Below are 27,222 nucleotides of genomic sequence, written 5' to 3' on the forward strand. Positions count from 1 at the left end.
CTCGAGACCCTGGGTCTCGACCCCGCCCTGTGCAACTGGGTACTGGACTTCCTGACGGGCCACCCCCAGGTGGTGAGGGTAGGTAACAACATCTCCACCCCGCTGATCCTCAACACTGGGGCCCCACAAGGGTGCGTTCTGAGCCCTCTCCTGTACTCCCTGTTCACCCACGACTGTGTGGCCATGCACGCCTCCAACTCAATCATCAAGTTTGCGGACGACACTACAGTGGTAGGCTTGATTACCAACAACGACGAGACGGCCTACAGGGAGTAGGAGAGGGCCCTCGGAGTGTGGTGTCAGGAAAATAACCTCACACTCAACGTCAACAAAAATAAGGAGATGATTGTGGACTTCAGGAAACAGCAGAGGGAGCACCCCCCTATCTACATCGATGGGACAGTAGTGGAGAGGGTAGTAAGTTTTAAGTTCCTCGGGGTACACATCACAGACAAACTGAATTGGTCCACCCACATAGACAGCATCGTGAAGAAGGCGCAGCAGCGCCTCATCAACCTCAAGAGGCTGAATAAATTCGACTTGTCACCAAAAGCACTCACAAACTTCTACAGATGCACAATCGAGAGCATCCTGTCGGGCTGTATCACCGCCTGGTATGGCAACTGCTCCGCCCACAACCGTAAGGCTCTCCAGAGGGTAGTGAGGTCTGCACAACGCATCACCGGAGGAAAACTACCTGCCCTCCAGGACACCTACACCACCCGATGTCACAGGAAGGCCATAAAGATCAACAAGGACAACAACCACCCGAGCCACTGCCTGTTCACCCCGCTATCATCCAGAAGGCGAGGTCAGTACAGGTGCATCAAAGCAGGGACCGAGAGAATGAAAAACAACTTCTATCTCAATGCCATCAGACTGTTAAACAGCCACCACTAACATTGAGTGGCTGCTGTCAACACACTGACTCAACTCCAGCCACTTTAATAATGGGAATTGATGTAAAATATATCACTAGCCACTTTAAACAATGCTACTTAATATAATGTTTACATACCCTACATTACTCATCTCATATGTATATACTGTACTCGATACCATCTACTGCATCTTGCCTATGCCGTTCTGTACCATCACTCATTCATATATCTTTATGTACATATTCTTTATCCCTTTACACTTGTGTGTATAAGGTAGTAGTTTTGGAATTGTTAGGTTAGATTACTCATTGGTTATTACTGCATTGTCAGAACTAGAAGCACAAGCATTTCACTACACTCGCATTAACATCTGCTAACCATGTGTATGTGACAAATACATTTGATTTGATTTGATCATGGCTTTCATTGAACAGAAATCTCTGTGTCTCAATCCCTGGGCCCCTTAGAGCATTACAGAAAATGGAAGACATCCATATTGACACATCAGCTCAGAGGATATACTCATAAATCCTGCGGCACTTAGCCAAGATCCAAATCCCAGAGGAAAAGTTACAGCTGAACAGTAAACGGTGGGAGTCGGTCTCTTTACATTTAGGCGAGTCAAGTTTCCTATTTCCTTGTCTGACCTTGTCAGGCAACAGTCTCTTCTCATATGCGCATCATTTTAAAACCCAACCGAAATCAGCCTGCCTCAATTTGTCAGAGAGCTGATAAATAATGGAAAGAATGGGCTCAAGGGGACGTAGTCAAAGTGTGCAGCTTCAACAAGGCAGTTTAAATGCAAAAATGGGTGAGGTGGAAGGTAGGTTTGTGAATGTCTATCTGTGTTTGTGAGTGTGTGTGTGTAGTTTTGCATGTGCATGTATGCATGCACAGTATAGTAGATTAGGACATCTCAATTGATCCTTTTGCATTCATATGTTTCGTCTGAGAGAATATCTCATAGTACACTGTGTATCTGTGGAAGGATTAAACTTGTTTTCCCTAGTGAACAATTAGCATAATGAGTCGTTTGATTGGCATATCTGTGGGCGGCCTCAGCCCCCTCTGTGGAAGGGTCAGGAGTGTCCTAAACACTCAGAGACGGGCCTTTACCCATGACTCACACACTCTATCAGGGGACTCCACTATGGGATTCTGGGAGTGCCATATCAATCTTAGGGTTCTTCAGGGCTCATCTCTGAGTTCATTTAGAATTCATTAGACATGACCTTATGCAGGGCTACATTAAAATACAACACATTTCTACTTTGTAGAATAATGTCAGCTTTAATTTGGGACTGTAAATAAGAACTCAACTCCTAAAGGTAAAGCTCTAATGCCTATTGACTCGTGTCTGAGTGTCTTGTTGATGTGTTTAGAGGCAGTCGTTAGAGTGGATGTTTTGTGCTCGTGAGGGAAAGAAGAATGGAGTCTGCTGCTGCTTGGCTGTGTGTGTGATATGACTGTCCCTAAAGCTCTGCAGCTGAGACCACAGTGATCGTCTGTAGGCCTGAGGAGGCGTTTATATTTAAACACAGCACCTAAACCACAGATACTAACAAGACTCAATGGTGTCTGCGCAATGACACCATAGTAATATAATAACAGTAAATTCCATTTTGCAGACACTTTTATCCAAAGTGACTTAGAGTCACGCATGCATACGTTATACAGATGAGGAGTCCCGGGAATTGAACCCACTACTCTGGTGTTGCAAACACCATGCTCTACTAACTGAGCTTCAAATAACTACGTGGTTTCTGTTAGTACTGCTCAATACTGCCACAATGCCACAATGCTGACGTAATACTGACACAATACCAGAACACTACTGCTATACAATATATTCTGTTATATTCTGTAGTATGTGACTGCAGACAATATGCTTTACACCGCTCCCCGTTCTGTGTCCATGGTTGACTTGTTGATGCATTAGCTGTTATATCATTGTTAGTCTAATGTAATGGGCATGGCTTCTATTTGTTCTTGGGAAACGTTTCTCCACAAGGCGATGCATCAGATAGCATGAAACTTTGGCTGTTTGACTATAGGGTGAGGCAGAAGCGGGGCGATATTATCACAGAATCAAAGAGAAAGAGCGAGAGAGAGAGAGAGGCAAAGAAAGAAAGAGAGAGAACTACTGTATATAGGGAGAGAGGGAATGGGAGGGACAGAGGGAATGGGAGAGAGAGAGAGGTAAAGGGAGGGGGAGAGTGAGGGGGATGTGAACTGAAGTGAAAAGACTGTCCCTTTACAACAAGTTGGCGTGACACTGCTCTCCGTTTTCCCTCTAAAACGAACAGAATGTGTTCCCTCTCATCAAGCGTGCCTCTGATGCTTCCCAGTCACTTTGACTGATTAAAAACCTACATCTCAGTCCTGCATGCTGATGTGGTTCAAGGTAGTAGTGGCCATACGGATTCTCAGAGTTAGACAAGAGCAAGAATTAGCAGCATGCTGATGTGGTCCAAGGTAGTAGTGGCCATACGGATTCTCAGAGTTAGACAAGAGCAAGAATTAGCAGCATGATGATTGAGAAGCATACCTGCAATAAATACTTTTTCAACTGTGTTCAGATTATTCAGAAGCCATACATTTGATTATGTAAAATGGTTACATTTCTAGTAAAAGTAAAAGTTGGGTGCTGAATCTCAATGAATGATTTCCTACTGGGCACACACTGGTTGAATCAACGTTGTTTCCACATCATTTCGATGAAATTACGTTGAACCAACATGGAATAGACGTTGAAGTGACATCTGTGCCCAGTGGGTTGTGAGTGAGTTATTTCCTCTTACTGTCTGACTCATCAGAATCATTCAGAGTTTACTTGATTACCTTATTGGTCACACAGTGCATTCCAGTGTGATGCAAAAGCATAATTTTCTGAGGGAAAGTGCAGAGAATGCCTCTTTTAGTTTTCTGTGCCAATGAACAGATGGCCTTCCCTTCAACTATTGTCCCTTCTGTAAGACCCTTCTCTTTTTATCATGGTCTCATCTGTCTCTGAGCCGCTTCTAATGAACACAATTATATTAATAAATCTGCCAGCAAGACAGATATAGCCACTCACAAACACCCACTGAAATGTCCTCCTTCTGGAAATAACAGTAGGCTAAAGTGGAAAAGGGGACTCATGACATCTTGAAAATCATTTTACAGAAAATGCTAAAAACAGAGAAAGGTGTGTACTGGAATTGTCTGACCTCAAAATAGTTTCCTCACCTTTAACACGTATTCAGATTCTCTCCTCGTCTCTCCTTCCTAATGCTTATCTATTTAATCATGTTTACACTTTATGTTGTCTCTTGAGGATGATGTCAGGTTATCCTAAATAAACAGATTATAATCCGGGATAAATTATTTTCTCCGTACCTGGAGAGTTTACACACTGACCATCTATCTGCTTGAATGACTTAAGCTGCTTATTGTATTTTTCCAATTATCACAAGTGTGTATGATTAGCAGACTAACTAATTAGCTAATTGCTCTGTACTTATAGACGAAATCACCTGAATGAAAATGATTTTTTTCACTCTTTCCCTTCCTCCTATTGGACAGTCCTTTATTCTATCTTCTCCTCTTCCTCCCCTGTATCCTTCCTCTCCCTGTTCTTCTGTCCTCATATCTTCTCCTCTTCTTCCCCTGTATCCTTCCTCTCCCTGTTCTCCTGTCCTCATTTCTTCTCCTCTCCCTCCCCTGTATCTTTCCTCTCCCTGTTCTTCTGTCCTCATATCTTCTCCTCTTCCTCCCCTGTATCTTTCCTCTCCCTGTTCTTCTGTCCTCATATCTTCTCCTCTTCCTCCCCTGTATCTTTCCTCTCCCTGTTCTTCTGTCCTCATATCTTCTCCTCTTCCTCCCCTGTATCTTTCCTCTCCATGTTCTTCTGTCCTCATATCTTCTCCTCTTCCTCCCCTGTATCCCTCCTCTCCCTGTTCTTCTGTCCTCATATCTTCTCCTCTTCCTCTCCTGTATCCTTCCTCTCCCTGTTCTTCTGTCCTCATATCTTCTCCTCTTCTTCCCCTGTATCCTTCCTCTCCCTGTTCTTCTGTCCTCATATCTTCTCCTCTTCCTCTCCTGTATCCTTCCTCTCCCTGTTCTTTTGTCCTCATTGCTTCTCCTCTTCCTCCCCTGTATCCTTCCTCTCCCTGTTCTTCTGTCCTCATATCATCCCCTCCTACTCCCCTGTATCCTTCCTCTCCCTGTTCTTCTGTCCTCATATCTTCTCCTCTTCCTCTCCTGTATCCTTCCTCTCCCTGTTCTTCTGTCCTCATATATCTTCTCCCTCTTCCTCTCCTGTATCTTTCCTCTCCCTGTTCTTCTGTCCTCATATCTTCTCCTCTTCCTCCCCTGTATCCTTCCTCTCCCTGTTCTCCTGTCCTCATATCTTCTCCTCTTCTTCCCCTGTATCCTTCCTCTCCCTGTTCTTCTGTCCTCATATCTTCTCCTCTTCCTCCCCTGTATCCTTCCTCTCCCTGTTCTTCTGTCCTCATATCTTCTCCTCTTCCTCCCCTGTATCCTTCCTCTCCCTGTTCTCCTGTCCTCATATCTTCTCCTCTTCTTCCCCTGTATCCTTCCTCTCCCTGTTCTTCTGTCCTCATATCTTCTCCTCTTCCTCCCCTGTATCCTTCCTCTCCCTGTTCTTCTGTCCTCATATCTTCTCCTCTTCCTCCCCTGTATCCTTCCTCTCCCTGTTCTTCTATCCTCATATCTTCTCCTCTTCTTCCCCTGTATCCTTCCTCTCCCTGGTCTTCTTTCCTCATATCTCTCCTATTTCCCCATTCTCTGTGTGGCTCTGAGGTCAAAGGTCAGCTCTGCTGGGTTTCCTGTCCATGCATACTAATGATAGCTCTCTGTCTTCTCTCATCCCGTCCCCTCATCTCCGACAGAGAAGAGACAGAGTGAATACAGTTCTGAGCAGGCTCTAAGGGTACATATGTAGCACAGAATGAAGCTTAAAGCCCAGATGTCTCCAAGCGTCAAGGTTGAACAACCAATACCATTTACCACCTCACAACCTATAATATTCACAACCTTCACTGAGAGTGCTTGAAACAGAGTGATGGGTGAATACGTCAAGTGACTGTGTAGTCACGACAACAACGTGGGGATGTGTCATCACCCTGACAATGGCCTGGATGTTCTGTACACATTGTCGGCCATTTGATGCAACAAATGTGCCATCACTGTCCTGAGCAAGGTCCCCGGACCGTCACTGTGACCATTTCCGCTACTAAGAGGGACACACTGAGCACCTAACACTACATCATGCAGATGCAACAAATGTACTGTAGTTTTTGTGGGTTTCTACCACCAAAATAACAGGAAACAATCGCGAAAAGAGATGAACTGTCATATTTGTTTTTGTTTTCTCTCTCTTTTCAGATTTCATTTTCTTTTTGAATCTACAAAGACTAACTGGAACATGGTTCCATGTTGCTATTGGAAGCAATGACATCTCTATTTAATGCCTTACACTTTTATCTATTTGCATTTTATTAAGTGCATCGTGACTGACTTGACATTCTCAACCGACTTGAGTGATAAGATCCGAGCAAACAAACGTTTAACCCTTATCTGTTAACAATGTTTATTTCAAAGGCTGCTAAAAGTCCCATTCTTACAAAAGCAGAAGACCACAATGAGATTTTATGGGAGATACATTTATTATTTCATTTCCCCCCTCACCACAAATGTTCAGATCCAACCACTGTCACATTCTTCCTTCTCCAAAAAAAGAACAGGAAATAAAAGACAGTATGCTAAACACTAACGCTAGTGGGTTCTGTATAGTTTGTGTCTGTGACATTTATTACTTATTCAGCTCATGTAAGTTTTATCAACTATTGTTGCTCTGGCCTCCTGAGTGTTCTCTATCTACCTTTCACCTCACTTTCTGGGAGGGAGGTCGGGAGTAGTCTCTAATGGTACAACAAAGCCAGCAGGCATTGCTCTCGATGCCAGAGTAGACATCGTCTGAATCAGTAACTGTCCTCGTCCTGTGACTGTCAGGTTCTTTGTGGCTCCACTGGACTTGGATGTCCCTGCTTTGAGCCCCTTTCAAAGGACCAATCCCCAAAGACACCAGCTTATACAGGCAATTACTATTTCTTTTTTAGAGTCTTCTAATGAATTTGACCAATTCTGCCTAAATGTAAAGACATAAGGCCATACTGAATGTTTGAAACCTACAGCATCAAAACAGTGGCTGAAATGCCTTCCCAGTTCCAAAAATGCAATATTTCCACCTTTACATGCTTTCACAACAAATATTTGGTCAACCTGTAATAGTTCATCACAGGGCATTCTGCCTCAGTGCATGTTTGGTGGTGGAACTAGTCGTGCTGAGGCAGCTTGTCCACTCCTGTGAGTCTCTATTTTGAGTTTGTACTGTTTTGATTCAGTGTCGTCTCAATGAAGCGCTGTGGGAACGATCAGCTGTGACGGCTAGAGACAGGCTCAAGTCCCTGAACTTTAAAATGTGGGTCTGTAGAGGAGCAGAAGAGATAGGAGATAGGAGATAGGAGATAGGAGATAGGAGTCAGCATGTCCTATATTCTCCAACCTCACTGTAAAATGTCCTCTATTAAGCTCAGTGGTGAGTGATACTATAAACAGACACAGCATTGAAAAGGCTGGATGTAAAATCCCTAGAGGAAAAAGAACATGAGTAGGAGTTTCTGACATTTATGTGGGACTGTGGAGTGAGCAAAGGAGATGAAAATCACACTGTCCTATAATCTCCAACCTCACTGACATATCTCCTTAAAACCTTCAGCTGGAATTGATACAGTAGCCACAGAGCCCATATTACAAACTCTACCAAAAGATGATTATGCTCTTTTAATCTCACACACAAAAGGTTTGCGTTGTGTGTGATATGTATCCACCGATGTATCCACTGTGTCCTGGCAGTGTCCATTACTGAGACAGGGCCATAGTGGCTGAGTTATGTCTCTTCTCAGCTCCCATATCTTTAAACTCAGGATCCTGTGAAACAGGCATGTTTCTTAGATGTGTCACATCTCTATTCATGGACCGTATGATTAATGCAGAAGCTACACAGGGCAGAGAATCCATCACCCAACATGGCCACCCCCAGGGCATCAGAGTGGACGGTGGGAAGCGCTACTGCTATCAGGAGTTTCCCATCATTCTCTCTGGAGTGGGCTAACGTCAGCATCGCTCCTTGACATTCAGCACTTTAGTGGCGTCACTCAGACGATCCCTCCGGCCACTTAATATTCTAGAAATAGAGAGAGAGAGAGATAAGGGAGAGGGACAATGGCAATATCACGAGTAGGCTACAGTAAGATGTGCATTTGTGTATTATGTTGTAAAATTTTAAATAAATATATTAAAATGCTAAAAAACTACAAAATGGACAGACTTTGGGGTGTTGAGGAAAACACTAGATCCCTTTGATTTAGGGGAGAGTGGGGTAAGTTAAGCCAAAAGGGTAACCTCATCCCCCATTGTTTCTGGGACACCTTACACAAAATGTATAAGTTGACCAAATATTTAGGAAGAGGTCATCATTTCATAGAGTGTGTTAAAGAAGAAACCACTTGGAAAAAGTGGTAAGCAAGTCAGGTCCAAAAAATGGATTTTCACCAAGTCAAATGAATTTGTGTTCAAATCAAATCAAATGTATTGGTCACATACACATATTTAGCAGATGTTATTGCGGGTGAAGTGAAATGGTTGTGTTTCTAGCTCCAACAGTGCAGTAGTATCTAACAGTTCACAACAATACACAAATCTAAAAGTAAAAGAATGGAATTAAGAAATATATAAATATTAGGATGATCAATGTCAGAGTGGCATTGACTAAATACAGTAGAATAGAATACAGTATATACATATGAGATGTGTAAAGCAGTATGTAGACATTATTAAAGTGACAAGTGTTCCATTATTAAAGTGGCCAGTGATTACACGTCTATGTACATAGGGCAGCAGCCTCTAAGGTGCAGGGTTGAGTAGCTGGGTCGTAGCCGGCTAGTGATGGCTATTTAACAGTCTGATGGCCTTGAGATAGAAGCTGTTTTTCAGTCTCTTGGTCCCATGTCTCATTAGTGTTTATGTTGATCAATATTTTGGCTATGATGGCCAATTGTGAATGATGAAATAAATGTCTGATCAATGCATACAATTCTGAACATATTGTCATTTATAATGCAGATGCATCAATAAATTGTCCTGTACACTTATTGTACGCTGTTTTCTTGTCCATTCGCTCATGTCTAAGCTTCTATGGTGACTCAGGCTTTACTAATTCCTGTGAAGAAGTGTCTCAGTGAACTGTATTCTGTAATTAGTTACAAACAATAGAAATGCAGTTGTGTATTGCTGCTGTTTGTCTGATATACAACAGTCCATGATCAGCTCTGTTGACCATGAGAGCACTTTGCAGAAAAAAATAAAGTTAGGAACACTATTTAGGTTTGTAATGACATGTGGCCTATTGTTTACCTTGTCATCCATGACATGTGGCCCATTGTTTACCTTGTTATCTGGCAACGACCACAAGGACCTTTCAAAGAGCTGTCAGTCAAGGCGAGCTCATGAATTTGGAAAGAATTTAGACCACTTCACTTTTTCCACATTTTGTTACGTTACAGCCGTATTCTAAAATTGATTAAATAAAAAAATGTCCTCATCAATCTACATACTATGCCCCACAATAACAAAGCAAAAACAGGTTTTTAGAAATTTTTGCAAACTTATTACAATTAGAAAACAGAAATACCTAATTTTCATAAGTATTCAGACCGTTTGCTATGCGACACAAAATTGACCTCAGGTGCATCCTGTTTCCATTGATCATACTTGAGATGTTTCTACAACTTGATTGGAGTCCCCTGTGGTAAATTCAATTGATTGGACATGATTTGGAAAGGCACACACCTGTCTCTATAATGTCCCACAGTTGACAGTGCATGTCAGGGAGGTGACCAAGAACTTGATCACGCTGACAGAGTTCCAGAGTTCCTCTTTTGAGATTGGAGACAGCCATCTCTGCAGCACTCCACCAATCAGGCTTTTATGGTAGAGTGGCCAGACGGAAGCCACTCTTCTGTAAAAGGCACATGACAGCCTGCTTGGAGTATGCCAAAGGCACCCAAATGACTCTCAGACCATGAGAAACAAGATTCTCTGGTCTGATGAAACCAAAATTGACCTCTTTGGCTTGAATGTCAAGCATCACGTCTGGAGGAAACCTGGCACCATCCCTATGGTGACGTATGGTGGTGGCAGCATCGTGCTGTGGGAATGTTTTTCAGTGGCAGGGACTGGGAGACTAGTCAGGATCGAGGGAATGATGAACGGAGCAAAGTACAGAGAGATCCTTGATGAAAATGTGCTCCAGAGAGCTCAGGATCTCAGACTGGGGCGAAGGTTTACCTTCCAACAGGACAACAACCCTAAGCACACAGCCAAGACATTGCTGGAGTGGCTTAGGGACAAGTTTCTGAATGTCCTTGAGTGGCCCAGCCAGAGCCCGGACTTGAACCTGATTGAACATCTCTGGAGAGACCTGAAAATAGCTGTGCAGCGATGCTCACCATCCAACCTGACAGAGCTTGAGAAGATCTGCAGAGAAGAATGGGAGAAACTCTCCCTGAGGTCCTGAGTACTCTGGAGCAGGTTGTCATCAAGGATCTCTCTGTATTTTGCTTGGTTCACCTTTCCCTCGATCCTGACTAGTCTCTCAGTCCCTGACGCTGAAAAACATCCCCACAGCAGTTGCCACCACCATGCTTCACCGTAGGGATGGTATTGGCCAGGGATTGAGCGGTGCCTGTTTTCCTCCAGACGTGACGCTTGGCATTCAGGCCAAAGCATTCAATCTTGTTATCATCAGACCAGAGAATCTTTTTTCTTGAGAATATTGAGTCTTTTAATCTTTTAAAGGCCTTTTGGCAAACTCCAAGCGGGCTGTCATGTCCCTTTTACTGAGGAGTGGCTTCCATCTGGCCGCTATACCATAAAAACCTGATTGGTGGAGTGCTGCAGAGATGGTTGTCCTTCTGGAAGGCCCTTCTCCACCAATTGCTCAGTTTGGCTTGGCGGATAGATCTAGGAGGAGTCTTGGTGGTTCCAAAGTTCTTCTATTTAAGAATGATGGAGGCCACTGTGCTCTTTGGGACCTTCAATGCTGCAGAGATGTTTTGGTACCCTTCCCCAGATCTGTGCCTCGTCACAAGCCTGTATCGAAGCTCAACGGACAGTTCCTTTGACCTCATGGCTTAGTTTTGTCTCTGACATGCACTGTCAACTGTGGAACCTTATATAGACAGGTGTGTGCCTTTCCAAATCATGTCCAATCAATTGTACTTACCACAGGTTGACTCCAATCCAGTTGTTTCGCTTCATCGTTATGGGGTATTGTGTGTAGACTGATAAGGAAAATGTTTTATTTAATCCATTTTAGAATAAGGCTGTAATGTAACAAAATGTGGAAAAGGTTAAGTGGTATGAATACTTTCTAAACGCACTGCACCTCATACCTGGGTTAAGTTGCGCCAAGAGACTGTAATGTTTACATGAATTCTGATTATTTCCAGGGATCCTCAACATCATAATATATATGTAGATATAGTGTATTTGTTAGACAGTTTACCATATTGGAGTACACACATCTAGCTACAGTTCCTGTATTCATTTAGGCTTGGCACCACTTATACAGTCGGAGCCAACGCTGCTAAGAGGCCTATTTGGAAAGTCAGGGGAAACAGTCATGGATAATGACACTCCTTGTTACTAAACTCCCGTCCACACAGAGTGCTGTTTGTTTGCCCTTTAACACCTCATCTGACATGCACTGAATACAAATGAGACTATGTCTCCCACGGGGCCACTCTCAAAGGTTAGCGTCTGCACACCGCATGGCAGATTAGGCGTTTTAATGAGCCCATTTTATTAGGTTGGCTGAATTAGACCCCACTCAGCTGTCCAGGTACACAAACAAAAAGACTCAATAGGAGCAACGGTGAGGTTTAATAGATATTAAAGCTGGGTGGTAGGACCACACCTCAGCAATCAGGCACGCTCACATGAGTGGATATATGACTCGTTTCAGGAAACTAGCGGTATGTCGCGGTCACTACTTCACAGGAAACTTTTTTTCAAATTAAAATGTATTTTTTTGGCAGAAATGCCATCTGGAACATGTAAACTTTCATGTGCCTTAATAACAGACTTGTGTACCATCTGTAAATACAAAATAATTGTTAAATTACAAGCCTAGTTGGTTTAGCCACAGAAAAGACAGCAACCTTCCTAATAGACATTATTGGCTTAGATAATGAGTGGGCTGGACATGCCGAGAGATGAGTTCGGATTGGTCTGCCATATAGCATTCTTCTGTCTATTTGAGCTGGTCAGTATGTGTAGGTAATCCTGTCTAAAGTGACTTTATTTTTTATGTATCGCGTAGTAGAACTGCATAAATGTTGCTCTCCACTTTCTGGAGGAATAGTTTTGAAATCAGTGGAATTAGAGTATGATAGCTAAGGAGATGGGGAAAACACCTGTCTCCGGATTACATCTTCAAACTAAGGGCAACCATTACATCCGTGACAGGGAGAAGCGTCCATCCATGATGTATACGGGAAAGAGAATCTAGCTAGCTACATTTTCAGTGATTATGAGGCTCCTTTAGCTCAGAGACAGGGTGAAAATAGGTTGTTTACAAGTAAGCCCTTCAGATATGCAAATATGCACAGAGAAGCATATCTCTGTGCCCATATGAAGGAAGTTAGAGGTAGTTTCTCAAGTCAATACTAACTAGCGTTAGCACAATGACTGGAAGTCTATGGGTGTCTGTAAGCATGCTAGCTATGGCTCGCTAGTTAGCAATGGCTCACGCATCTACCACAACTTACTTCATACTGGACACAGAAACATAAAAATGGTATCCACAAGTTCATCTGAATCTGGGGAAGTAGATAAAGGGCCTCATTGCCAAAATCCCAATGTATCCCTTTAAGCCCATGCATACTCACCAATGTGACCCATATCCCCCTTTGGTCCCTGTGGTCCTGGCAGCCCAGGGGGTCCTGATCAATTAGTTGCTGCACTGTCTGTATGACACATAGTCAGAGTAACTGTATACACGCACACACGCACACATGCACGCACACACACACACACACACACACACACACACACACACACACACACACACACACACACACACACACACACTATCCACTAAAGAGAATCAAATACATGCACACACCTAACACAGGGGAACTTCAGTACTTTTTAACATCATATAAATTATCTCTCTGTTTCAACAGATGTAGGATCTTTATTTGAGTCAGTTTGCTACAGCAGGAAAATAATAATAAACAGGAAATGTGCAAACCTTAATTTACTCTGCTCTCCTAGTACTAAGGATGACCAACCTATTTTGATCACTTTCAGACTAATCCAAAAATAGTGTAGATGTGTTGTTTGAACAATGCATAGAAAAGACAAGTCTTGTGTAAATGGAAGCAGATCATGGCCTATAAACACTGGGTATTAGAATACATAATAAGCATAGACTTATCAGCAACTAATACAATATATTTGATATACCATGATGAAGTAAAGCCATGTTAAGTTCAGTTGATCCATACAATAAGATATATTTCTCCCATGAAGCGTGGCACTGCTTTCCCTGGCTCTATGGCTGGCAGATCTTTTGGCATGTGTGGCATGGCGGGGCCTGTCAATTTTTTGAGTGGTCTTGGCAGAGCCTGTCTCAGGGAGCAGGTCTGACCCTGTCTTCTGTCCGAGGCCCATGGCCAGAGAAAGAGAATGATCGATGATTTGTCGTCTGGACTACGCTGTGTTGCGGTGCAGCAGGGGCGTCCAGCTGGCCTCGATCCACGGACGCCGTCTTGTCAGGGAGTGGACACACCGACAGCGTAGCCAACAGCAAACGTCACCCCTCAGCACTCCCCATGCTGACAGCATATTGTTCAAAAGTTAAGGGAAACTTCTACTTTTATGAAATCGAGGAGGGTTACAGTTTCATGCAGTCTTATAACCAAATACTTCCCCAATTTTCTTGCAAGTGTCCTTTGTCAGTGTTTTAACTCGGTCATACGATTAGCACATAAATGAAATTATTTTCATTGAAATAATACAAAATGTTAGGCTTTAATGGTTCTTTAATGGCAAACACAAAGAAAGACTTTCCAAACATGCTCAGTGAGAATACTGGAGCAGAACACAATCCAATGGGCATGAAACCAAATTCCTAAAGGGCACTCAGGGAGAAAGGTGTGTGAATACAGATTTGTGGATCAAATGCTCCGGCATGCAGTCTGCCAAATTGAATGATGATGAGGGCACTTCAGGCACTAAATGGAATAAAAACACAGAAAGAAGCGTCTGGCCTTGACTGGAGTGCTGCCTGCTCTAGTGAAAAACACTGACACACCATAATAAACAAGGTCAAAAGCTGTCAGGAGAGGTTACCTAAAAACACACCACTATAATAGCCTTTTCCTTTTCACTGCTGTTTAGGCAGTCACGTCAAGGTAGACCAGCAAACAATGGTCTTAAACCTTGACAGGAATTTCTGCTGTTGAATACAATGTGTCTCATGAGGAACACTGGGAATTTACAGTTGAAGTCGGAAGTTTACATACACTTAGGTTGAAGTCATTAAATCTCGTTTTTCAACCACTCCACAAACTTCTTGTTAACAAACTATAGTTTTGGCAAGTCGGTTAGGACATCTACTTTGTGCATGACACAAGTCATTTTTCCAACAATTGTTTACAGACAGATTATTTCACTTATAATTCACTGTATCACAAATCCAGTGGGTTGGAACTTTACATACACTAAGTTGACTGTGCCTTTAAACAGCTTGGAAAATTCCAGAAAATGATGTCATGGCTTTAGAAGTTTTTGATAGGCTAATTGACATCAATTGAGTCAATTGGAGGTGTACTTGTGGATGTATTTCAAGGCCTACCTTCAAACTCAGTGCCTCTTTGCTTGACATCATGGGAAAATCAAAAGAAATCAGCCAAGACCTCAGAAAAAAAATAATTGTAGACCTCCACAAGTCTGGTTCATCCGTGGGAGCAATTTCCAAACGCCTGAAGGTACCACGTTCATCTGTACAAACAATAGTACGCAAATATAAACACCATGGGACCAGGCAGCCGTCATACCGCTCAGGAAGTATCTATATCTATAGTAAAACGAGTCCTATATCGACATAACCTGAAAGGCCGCTGAGCAAGGAAGAAGCCACTGCTCCAAAACCACCATAAAAAGACAGACTAGGGTTTGCAACTGCACATGGGGACAAAGATCGTACTTTTTGGAGAAATGCCCTCTGGTCTGATGAAACAAAAATAGAACTGTTTGGCCATAATGACCATCGTTATGTTTAGAGGAAAAAGGGGAAGGCTTGCAAGCCGAAGAACACCATCTCAACCGTGAAGCACGGGGGTGGAAGCATCATGATGTGGGGGTGCTTTGCTGCAGGAGGGACTGCTGCACTTCACAAAATAGATGGCATCATGAGGTAGGAAAATTATGTGGCTATATTGAAGCAACATCTCAAGACATCAGTCAGGAAGTTAAAGCTTGGTCGCAAATGGGCCTTCCAAATGGACAATGACCCCAAGCATACTTCCAAAGTTGTGGCAAAATGGCTTTAAGGACAACAAAGTCAAGGTATTGGAGTGGCCATCACAAAGCCCTGACCTCAAGAAAAAGCCATATCGCTGTCCGGCGTCTGTGTTCTTTTGCCCAACTTAATCTTTTATTTTTATTGTCCAGTCTGAGATATGGCTTTTTCTTTGCAACTCTGCCTAGAAGGCCAGCATCCCGGAGTTGCCTCTTCACTGTTGATGTTGAGACGGGTGTTTTGCAGGTACTATTTATTGAAGCTGCCAGTTGAGGACTTGTGAAGCGTCTGTTTCTCAAACTAGACACTTGTCCTCTTGCTCAGTTGTGCACCGGGGCCTCCCACTCTTTATATTCTGGGTATTGCCAGTTTGCCCTGTTCTGTGAAGGGAGTAGTACACAGCGTTGTACGAGATCTTCAGGTTCTTGGCAATTTCTCGCATGGAATAGCCTTCATTTCATTTTCAGAACAAGAAAAGCCTGACGAGTTTCAGAAGAAAGGTCTTTGTTTCTGGCCATTTTGAGCCTGTAATCGAACCCACCAATGCTGATGCTCCGGATACTCAACTAGTCTAAAGAAGGCCAGGTGTATTGCTTCTTTAATCAGGACAACAGTTTTCAGTTGTGCTAACATAACTGCAAAAGGGTTTTCTAATGATCAATTAGCCATTTAAAATTATAAACTTGGATTAGCTAACACAACGTTGCATTGGAACACAGGAGTGATGGTTGCTGATAATGGGCCTCTGTAGATATTCCATAAAAAATAGTATTTTACAACATTAACAATGTCTACACTGTATTTCTGATCAATTTGATGTTATTTTAATAGACAAAAAATGTGACATTTCTAAGTGACCCCAAACTTTTGAACGGTATTGTATGTGATGTGTCTGCATATTTCTCTTCCATTAGCACATATTGAGACATCTCTATACAGTAGGGCCATGGTAGTAATAGGCAGTAATGTGTTATGAATATTTGTCTAAACGTCTGTGCTGCTCATAGTCTCTGACTGCTCTGAGGTGGCTGAGTTCACACAGGTCAGGAGGACAGGGAGGTCACACTCATTACCCTTTCTGTCACTGCCCGCCCCCCTCCTCTTTCCCTCTCTCCCTTCCTTCCTCCCTCCCTCCGCTCCTATCATTTATTTATCTGCGCCAGACCTCAAATACATTCGGTGGTTCAGGGGTCAGGGAACGGGCCGGGGCGACCCCGGTTTCGACTGGCTAATGAACGAGGGAGACAGACCCCCTCATGTTTATTTCCCAGCTTTGCTGAGAGCAGGAGTCCCGGGAGAGACAGAGACAAGGCTGCTGAATGATAATCAGCACTTTGTGTTTTAATATGCCTGGTCCCCCGGCATATGGATGGAGAGATGGAAGGATGAGGAGAGAAGCGAGCCACTTATAGGAGGGATGATGGTGGTGCCTAAGGAAGTGACTCAGGTTCGTGTCCCCTGAAAGGGAATGGTCGTAGACGAATGAGCTGTGAATCAAAGGCTCTGTCGCTCCCCTGAAAGCAGGTGGCTGTTTCTGTCTTACACTAAGAGCACCTCATTCTACAATACAGACCATTTCATTTTCACAAGACATTGCTTAACTGGGCAGCAAATGAAAGTTTTGGCATATGTTGAATGTGAAACATTTTGTTTCACACTGAATAGTTTCTTATTGCAAAGTGAAAAGCTGCATGTCACAAACTATTAGCCATTGTCTAGATCACGGGACCCAAATGTGCTTTGATACATTTATTTAATCATTTGGACACCAGCCCGAGATAATATTTACACTCAAGTTATTTTGGTCCCTTAACTTCACTTTATCTAATGTAACATGACTGACTGGCTGTGTCATATAGAAGTGTTGACCCCAATGCTCTATGTCTGTCAGGAAGGAGGTGCTTGTCCTTCAGACAGACCTTTAACCATGCTTGCCTAAGCAGAATGATGTCTTGGTGTGTTTGTGTGTATGTGTGTATGTGTAGGAGGGTGATGGTGAGTGGGTGGAGATTTGGGATCAAGAGGCGAAAGTAAATGTCACACAGCATTTTACAACATTTAAACAAACAGCATCTGACTCATTTTGTCTGATTTTTCACTGTTTTACTTCAAACTGATGAAACTGGTTTACAAAATGCCATTCAGTTGTTTTCTGTATAAACTTTCTTCCAGGGTACTATTATATTATTATAAGTTAGCTTCATGTTAGTTAAATGCCATGTTTATTGAAATGCCTATTCATGTTGTTTTCTGTATAAACTTTCATCCAGGGTACTATTATATTATTATAAGTTAGCTTCATGTTAGTTAAATGCCATGTTTATTGAAATGCCTATTAATGTTGTTTTAATAAGATGAGACAAAGTAGATGCATCAAGTGTGTGTGTGTGTGTGTGTGTGTGTGTGTGTGTGTGTGTGTGTGTGTGTGTGTGTGTGTGTGTGTCTCTCTCTCTATGCATCTCTCCTCCAGTCTTTTTGATGGAGTCCAGGAGTCTCTCTTTTGGATCCAGGACACACTCACACACACTGCACCCCAGCGTCCTCATTGTGTTGACAATTGTTGATGCCCATGCCGTTGTGGGGGCAGTCAAACACACTGGCCTCTGTGCCTGTGCAGCGCAGGTCATCCAACCAGATCTTACCCACTCCTAAAATAATCACAACAGAATCCACAGGCCAAGTCCAGGAGATTCAACAATGAACAATGAGGAATTCATGAATATATATAGAGTAAAACAGAACTCAACCAGGAAAGGATCTCTATACATCCTCTGTAGGAACAAACAGACAAAACCAAATGGAGGATCTATGGAAGTGATAAGGTTCTTGGACTCACCGGGGCTTGCCGTGAAGACTGCAGAGGCTCTTTGGTACCCCAGCGTCTTGCAGAGCACCGTCCCATCCACCGTGTCGAAGCTGTCGTCACACACCGTACCCCACTGCCCCAACCACATCACCTCCACTCTCCCACGAGTACCCCCACCAACAATACGCACATTCGCTGTCACCAGAGAGAGAGACATTTGAAAATACCTTATACATGCAAATGATTGAAAATGAACTGTACTGTATTCCAGGCCCATAGTCCAATGATTATTCACATGAATATTCAGTTAAATGAATACATATCATATTTACATACAGTATATATTTTACGTAAACAAATGCACACCAGCACATATATATGTGTGTGTGTGTGTGTGTGTGTGTGGCTCCATAGGTCCACACACTTACCTGCTCCAGCTGCTCTTTCACCCTTTTCTCCACGTGGACCTTGACTTCCAGGACTTCCCTGCAACCCTGGAAGACCTAGGACATGCAGAAGTTAAAATTAAACACACACACACTCACACGCAATCCCGCACGGATGCACAAACACACAAATGAAACACACTCACACGCCATCACGCATGCACGCACACACACACACAGACGCACACACCAGCAAGTCCTCTTGTTCCATTAACACCAGCAGGTCCTCTTGGTCCTGCGGGAAGAAGAACAAGAGCTACAGATTTGTACAAAAAGTCATACATGACACTTCATGATTATAATAGCACCTAACGTTAGGAGAATATAATAAAGATGGGAAAATGTAGACAATCTACATAACCTGTTGTTCTTGTAATCAGTCATTTGAAGGAGGGGATTTTACTCTATCACGCCCCTGCTTGCTTCAGCACAAATTATGAGGCTCCTATAGCTCAGAGACAGGGTGAAATTCACCTTCAGGTCCTATGGGTCCAGGCTCTCCTGTCGGCCCTGTGTCACCCTTCAGACCACGGGCCCCTTTTACTCCATCACGCCCCTGAACTCCTGGAAGATTCACAGCACACTATGTCACACTCGCTCTACAATGTGGAGGCTATACAGTACAGTAAAGACGAAAATGCAAAAATCTGAAAAGATTTGCATCCAGTCACACACACTAACATGTAAAGGCAACCTCATGCTTGGCCTTATGAAACAGTTAAACATCAACAGTTATTTACCAGTGTCCCCTTTGGTTCCATTCTGGCCTGATATCCCTGGTAAACCTGTGAAGAGGTTGGAAGGTAAAGGTTAGAGGTGGCAACAAGAGTAAAGAGTAGACCAGGTTCAGCTTGTTGTTGAATAGTAAAAAAAATAGGTTGTTTAGAAGTAAGCACTTCAAATATGCAAATATGCACAGAGAAGTATATCTCTGTGTACAGTACGAAGGAAGTTAGAGTTAGTTTAACTAGAGCCAATGATAACTAGCATGACAGAAAATCTATGGGTATCTGCTAGCATGCTATTCCAGCCATTGTGATAGACTTCCAGTCATTGCACTAATGCTAGTTAGCAATGGCTCACGCATCTACCACAACTTACTTCATACTGGACACAGAGACATAAAAATGGTATCCACAAGTTCATCTGACACTGGGGAAGTAGATAAAGGGCCTCATTGCCAAAATCCCGAAGTATCCATTTAAGCCCATGCAGACTCACCAATGTGTCCCATATCCCCTTTTGGTCCCTGTGGTCCTGGCAGCCCAGGGGGTCCTGAACAATTAGTGGCTGCACTGTCTGTATGACACATAGTCAGAGTTACTGTATATATATATATATACACACACACACACACACACACACACAATCCACTAAAGATAATCAAATACATGCACATTAAAACACTTAACACAGGGGAACTTCAACCCTTTTATACATCACATACATTTTCTCCGGCACCATAGCAGTGGCTACTTGTTGTGAAGTGGCTATGTTAAGAAAAATGTACTGTATTTGTGCTAAAGCAAGCAGAACTCCAAACTACCTTTGTTTAAAGAATGCATTCACTCAGCACTTCTAATTTCAATTCAGAGGACATAAAATGGACAGATTTCACAATATCGATCTGCTGATATGGTTTCCGTATTAATGTGACAACAGGAACAGAAACTGAGAAGGCTGAAATGGAAATGGAACTACTGGATGAAAAGATCACAAGTTCATTTGAGCAAGTCATGATGACATCATATTTATGATAACTCATAATATAGGATAATATAAAAGATACATTTAGTGGGGAATATTTATATTTATGACTGTTAACCCCAAAAGTGGAGTTTGAGTCTATTGTCAGGAGTCCTACCTATTCAAGGGCGGAAGGGAATAGATCCTTGTGCTCACCAGGCTGTTAAGACTATTAACAGTGAGGGCGATTAAGTCAAAATATAAATTTCCTTTCATGGAGAGAAAGAATAGTATCTGCCTGGGCAGCAGCAACAGTAGCTTTAACCATCTAACCTACACCTTTTTAAAATGCATTAATGTCACCCCTCGAAAGCTTTTGAAGAGTCAGGGCTAGTTTTTCAGCTATAAAAAAAAGCAAAGTCCTGGAGCAAGTTCAGCCAATCAAATATGAATCAAGAGCATATTTATTTTGATTGGGCTGTGGGACATCAAGTGCACGACACACATTTACTCTGTGACAGATGGGGTGAGAGCGGGGGAGAGAGGCGGAGTCAGAAGGAAAAGAGGGGAATATTCAGTATTCCTGACACAATTAGCCTACTCCACCTGCAGACCCGGCCCCTGTGAAACTGTCAATAATTAATCTAGCCTCCGAATGTCTCTTAGACTAAAAGAGCTCACTAATACCACAGTACTTCAACCGAACTATGGTGAAATATTCCCAGCCTGTCCACTAGGGAGCTGTATAAAGTTAGTGTTGATGCATGGGTAATTGTCGTGGTAAACAGTCAACTTATCCACCATGTTCTCCACAACTCTACTGCTTGAGTTCTATACCATGTTAGTACTACTGGACTGGTTCTATGTTAGTAATAATGGACTTACCGGGTGCACCAGCTGGTCCTTGTGGTCCAGTGGCACCATCTTCACCTGAAACATTGACATGTTATAGAGTTGAGGTACTGAATGGAGATAAATAGTGATATAACCACAAGTGAACTCTGTGTGAGCCGGTGGATATGAGCATTAAGAACCACAGACTACTAAATGCATTGTTATGACATAAAAGATCAGTAATAATGTCACATTTCCTATTGGGATTCAGATTGAGGTTAAGCTTTGATATCAGTAGGAGTAAGGTGAATCACCTTTGGGTCCTGGTTCCCCTGGATTTCCCTTGGCACCAGTCTGGCCATCAACTCCAGGGTCTCCTTTTTGTCCTGTCTCACCTGGAACACACAGTAACCTTCTCACTATCTACTGTCTCACCTGGAACACAGTAACTCTCTCACTATCTACTGTCTCACCTGGAACACACAGTAACCCTCTCACTATCTACTGTCTCACCTGGAACACACAGTAACCCTCTCACTATCTACGGTCTCACCTGGAACACACAGTAACCCTCTCACTATCTACTGTCTCACCTGGAACACACAGTAACCCTCTCACTATCTACTGTCTCACGTGGAACACACAGTAACCCTCACACTATCTACTGTCTTACCTGGAACACACAGTAACCCTCTCACTATCTACTGTCTCACCTGGAACACAGTAACCCTCTCACTATCTACGGTCTCACCTGGAACACACAGTAACCCTCACACTATCTACTGTCTCACCTGGAACACACAGTAACCCTCTCACTATCTACTGTCTCACGTGGAACACAGTAACCCTCTCACTATCTACTGTCTCACGTGGAACACAGTAACCCTTTCACTATCTACTTATATACAAAAGCAAACATTAAATGTTACTGAGTGAATTACGAATTACATCAAATCAGCTTTACATAGAATGGTCACAGATCACTTGACAGAGAAAGGTCTGTATGAAACATTATTGATAATGAGTCTGATGGATTCTTAATTTTTCTTTGATGAATTATGTTATTGTGAAAAATACAATCATTGCCTCAAAAAAAGGCACTTGTCCATGTTAGCTGACTGAAACTGTCTGCCTGTTTACTAAACGGGAGTAGTTAGCATCCACTCTATAGTGTGATGAAGGATGGCATTTTGGTAGGACGACCTATTGGAAAACGCCTGGCTCAGACTCTAATGATAATATGTTAGCTTGTGTGAAAGTCCATCCCTGATTGAGACTTCATACAGGGGTAAATTCATTGACTAAGCAGTGGGTTATTATGAAATGGAGAGGCAGGCAGATCATTCATCCTTCACTTTCTCTGATCTGGAGATGACAGGTCATCAGTTCATCATTACTGGACAGATGAGAAGCTAAATGCTAATGCTACATATTTCCACTCCTACAACCCTCCAATGTGTGGTAGAGTTAGATTGGTGCTGAGCTAACATTGGTTGTTGCAGTGACACGGTGAGGCCACTACAATGGAGCAATGTAGCACTTTAGGTGGACTCACCTGTGTCTCCCTTCTCCCCCCTCACACCAGTTGCCCCCCTCGCACCAGGTGGACCTAGGGAAACCATAGCATCAAATGACATGGGAATTACAAGCTTGTGGTGTAAGGGGCATTGATAGCTCTCTTACTCTCTTCTGTGGTTGTTGATTTTGCACCAAGGATGAGGGGACTTACCAATAGGTCCCTGTGGGCCTGGTGAAGCTGTAGTGCAAAAATAACCTGCATTATTACACCAGATACACTCTTGTATTTTTATTTTTATTTTGAATTTTACCCCCTTTTCTCCCCAATTTCGTGATATCCAATTGTTAGTAGTTACTATCTTGTCTCATCGCTACAACTCCCGTACGGGCTCGGGAGAGACGAAGGTCGAAGCCATGCGTCCTCCGAAACACAACCCAACCAAGCCGCACTGCTTCTTAACACAGTGCGCATCCAACCCAGAAGCCAGCCGCACCAATGTGTCGGAGGAAACACTGTGCACCTGGCGACCTGGTTAGCACGCACCGCACCCGGCCCGCCACAGGAGTCGCTGGTGCGCGATGAGACAAGGACATCCCTACCGGCCAAGCCCTCCCTAACCCGGACGACGCTAGGCCAATTGTACGTCGCCCCATGGACCTCCCGGTCGCGGCCGGCTGCGACAGAGCCTGACACTCTTGTATTTTATACTTTGCAAAGCATAATGACAAAATATGGGTGTATACCTACGTCCATGTATAACCATATTTTATATAAAACGTCAAATCTATCAACCTGGACATCCTGCCATTTCTTACAGTAGCTACCTTTGAGGAATCTGAGTGTTTTCACTGTGTCCTGAAGGAGAGTGGTGCTGGCATTGACCACACCCAGGTCTGTCCTCAGCTGGCCCAGCTGTCCATCCTCCCCACATAGGCTGCTGACCTGGGTCTGTAACCTCCCCAGGTCTCCTCTGAGAGAGTTGGACTCCAGGCTGGTGTTTCTGGCCAGTGTACGGAGGTCCTCCTCCTGGTTCATCCCCAGGGGGATGTGGATGTCGGTCAGCATCGTTGTCCTGGAGCCAGAGGAGGAGAAACAACTAGACTCCATCGAAAAGACTGGGGGAGAGGTGCACAGAGACATACAAATAGTGTCACTAATACAGTTCAGGATATAATGGGAAATCTAGTTTCTCCTTTACGTTAGACAAATGTGCTTGAACCATTTTGGACATAAAACCAACCAATGGTTGATGTACCTTTGTAAAGGAGGAAGATATTCAGTGCAGTCAGAAGGACGAGGTAAACGACAAAAACATTCAGACATCGCTGTGCTCCTCTGGCCTTGGCTGGTTTTAGATCTGAAACATGTTGACATGAACACAAACAACATTTATGCTACATTCCAAATGGGCCACTATCACCTACTCCCCTACGCACATGTCCAAGTCAAGCAGTGGGTTACTCTGGTAGAACGAGCTGATGTGATCCTCTCCTCTTTCTACTGATGTCTCCATGCTACTCCAAAGTGACAGACAACACCCCTGAGATCCTCATCAAGACCCTCCTATAACAACGCCTCATTACGTAAAAAACATAAAACCCACCCATTTGACACATAGTGGAAGTCATCTGATTTGGGGCTGAGGTTGCAAAAATGAGCTATATTGACAGTGTTAACAGCAATCTGTAGAAAAAGGGAAGTAGCATGGGGTACATATGTTTGGTTATCCTGACACTAAATTCCACATCTCCTGCTAAGAATGGTCTGTTCCATTGCCTTTCACAGGAAGTACTGTTTCTCGAGAAGTATACCAAAAGTATACAAAAATGTTATCTTTCATTGAAAACTGCTACACAAAAGCATACAATCAATCATATTGCTTAAACCTATCCAATTCTTGGTCTGTCAAGGGGTAGGGATTACAGGTAGGGATTTAGAATTCAGATAAATGCATCCCTTGGAATATGGAGAAATGATCTCAACAAATCCACAGACATGGCTGCTCTCTTCTGGCCATTTCTCTATTTCTGCCTCAGTGTAGAAAGTCAGGCTGTGGAGCTTGGTTAATCGCACTCATCTACTATAGGTTGCCACAGCAGGTGCGTCTGGCCAACGAACATAAAGTTAGAACTCAGTGCTGTCATCGGTCTCTGCACATGGCAAAATCTCTTTGGCTAGACTGGTTCTTTTTTGCAGTGCACAGACAGTACTTCTACTTCTGTTTCATTCTCCACCAGCACTTTGAAATTGTGTGTACCATAGCAACCTTATCCCTCTCAGTTATGTTCTCACAAGGATTATCTCCCTTAAGAGTTTGAATGTAGTTACAATAAATTACCATGCACTGTATTGAAGATCTTTCAAGCCACTTTATAATGTAATAATATAATACATCCAGACAGTTTTATCCAAAGCCTCATGCTCTACCAACTGAGCTACCACGGATCACACTTTGCACCAATTCAAAGTGAATTGGGTAAAGAACATACTTTGAAATAAGAAAGGCCACATAGGCCCCTAGCACCAGGGGTGGAATATAAGAAAAATCACACAAATAGCTCACTACTGTTGAATCACCAGGTCTTTGGCGCAAGAAGAACTTGGGTGTTAAAATGTTGCCCCTGTGACCCCCAGGTCCACCCCTGCTTACCACTGCTCTGGAAGGTGTACATGTCCGTCCTGCTCAGTTTCATGTCCAAGTCAAGCAGTGGGTTACTCTGGTAGAACGAGCTGATGTGATCCTCTCCTCTTTCTACTGATGTCTCCATGCTACTCCAAAGTGACAGACAACACCCCTGAGATCCTCATCAAGACCCTCTTATAACAACGCCTCATTACGTAAAAAACATAAAACCCACCCATTTGACACATAGTGGAAGTCATCTGATTTGGGGCTGAGGTTGCAAAAATGAGCTATATTGACAGTGTTAACAGCAATCTGTAGAAAAAGGGAAGTAGCATGGGGTACATATGTTTGGATTATCCTGACACTAAATTCCACATCTCCTGCTAAGAATGGTCTGTTCCATTGCCTTTCACAGGAAGTACTGTTTCTCGAGAAGTATACCAAAAGTATACAAAAACGTTATCTTTCATTGAGAACTGCTACGCAAAAGCATATAAGCAATGAAAACAACATTACATTACATCTCTCTCTCTCTCTCTCTCTCGCTCTCTCCCTGGTGGGGATCTCAGTGGGTCAAAGGTTATATAGGTTACTGTTGCCTTCTCTCTCCATTTCTACTCTTACTCCTTCCTTCTCCTTTCTTCCTTCAACTGTTTTGTTGTCTCTCTCGTTCCCCCCCTCTCTCTTCTTCTCTATCCCTCTATCTTAGATGTGAAATCCCAACTGAGAGGACAGCACTGAACAGGCTCAGTGATTTTTGATTGCATCCTGCCACCTTGTGGTCATTGGACAGAAGGCAATCTAAGGAACGAAAACACTTCCCTGCCCTAATGTGCATTTAATGTGGCTGTGCACTGCAGTCGATTAGATTAGATGAGGGAAATGTTGCTCTATCTCAATTACCTAAATCTGTCCTCTCCTTGGCCAGGTTCCACAGCTAAGGCAATGTAATGCAACAACCAATATTTGCGTGCCAAGGTCATTGACTGTGTCATAAACTGACAAATTGCTATAACATATGATGTGGTTCGCTGATACTTAAAATACCTACAGAGGCTTTGGAAGATGTGTCAGCAACGTCTAAGCTCTGGAACGGGGCCCTTGTCTCCACCCCTTCATCTGCACTGATCAGTGCTTTGAAGGAAAAGAGGAGAGGATAAGTAGCCTCATAGCTGTTGATATCCACTCTCACAGCAGAGATCCCTAATGATAACCGGAACCTTGGAAAGAGGTTCTCTGCATCAGAAACACAAAAACAACCAAGGACATCCACAAGGGTGAGAAATGTTAAACCAAGAAACCAAAGAGTATAGCCTACCAGCTTACTCAGGAGAGAGACCTCACAACAGCACTCTGTATGATACAAATTTCTTAGGATTATGTTCTTAAAAGACAGCAAAAAGCCCATTCGGATGGGAATAGGGCTCACATAAAACCTTATCTTTATCAGGTGTTTGAGAAGAGATTCACTAGATCAGGCACCTTGACAAATCACGAGAGAAACCTAACCATTGCTCAGAGTGTGAAGAGCAAATCTCTCAGCCATGGCACCTGAAACAACACCAGCACACTCAAACAGAAGGAGGGAACCCCTTAACTTATTCTCATTATGGAAAGATCTTCACTGAATCAAAAGCCCTAGGATAACCCCAGAAATTACATAGCCAACAGAAACTGTATCATTGCTCTGACTTTGTGAGCATGTGTGGCCTACCATTTTGAGGCTGAGCCAATGTTGCTCCTAGACCTTTCCGCAGCTCTAGCATGGCAG

General features: G+C 43.2%; 1 protein-coding gene across 1 annotated transcript; it reads right to left on the reverse strand.

The window, feature by feature from the left end:
- Positions 1–17,615: 17,615 nt before the first annotated feature.
- LOC115128922 (macrophage receptor MARCO-like) lies at positions 17,616–25,626 on the reverse strand. The gene is made up of 14 exons (XM_029659064.2): positions 25,476–25,626; positions 24,081–24,182; positions 23,650–23,940; positions 23,036–23,062; positions 22,862–22,915; positions 21,621–21,701; positions 21,358–21,402; positions 20,008–20,085; positions 19,527–19,571; positions 19,261–19,350; positions 18,977–19,021; positions 18,769–18,843; positions 18,371–18,535; positions 17,616–18,182 (listed from the first exon to the last, which is right to left on the reverse strand). The coding sequence occupies exons 1-14, from the start codon at positions 25,591–25,593 to the stop codon at positions 18,052–18,054; spliced, it is 1,347 nt and encodes a 448-aa protein (XP_029514924.1). The 5' UTR covers positions 25,594–25,626; the 3' UTR covers positions 17,616–18,051.
- Positions 25,627–27,222: the final 1,596 nt, after the last annotated feature.

This window comes from Oncorhynchus nerka, linkage group LG1 (genome assembly GCF_034236695.1).
Source record: "Oncorhynchus nerka isolate Pitt River linkage group LG1, Oner_Uvic_2.0, whole genome shotgun sequence".
Classification (NCBI taxonomy): Eukaryota; Metazoa; Chordata; class Actinopteri; order Salmoniformes; family Salmonidae; genus Oncorhynchus; species Oncorhynchus nerka.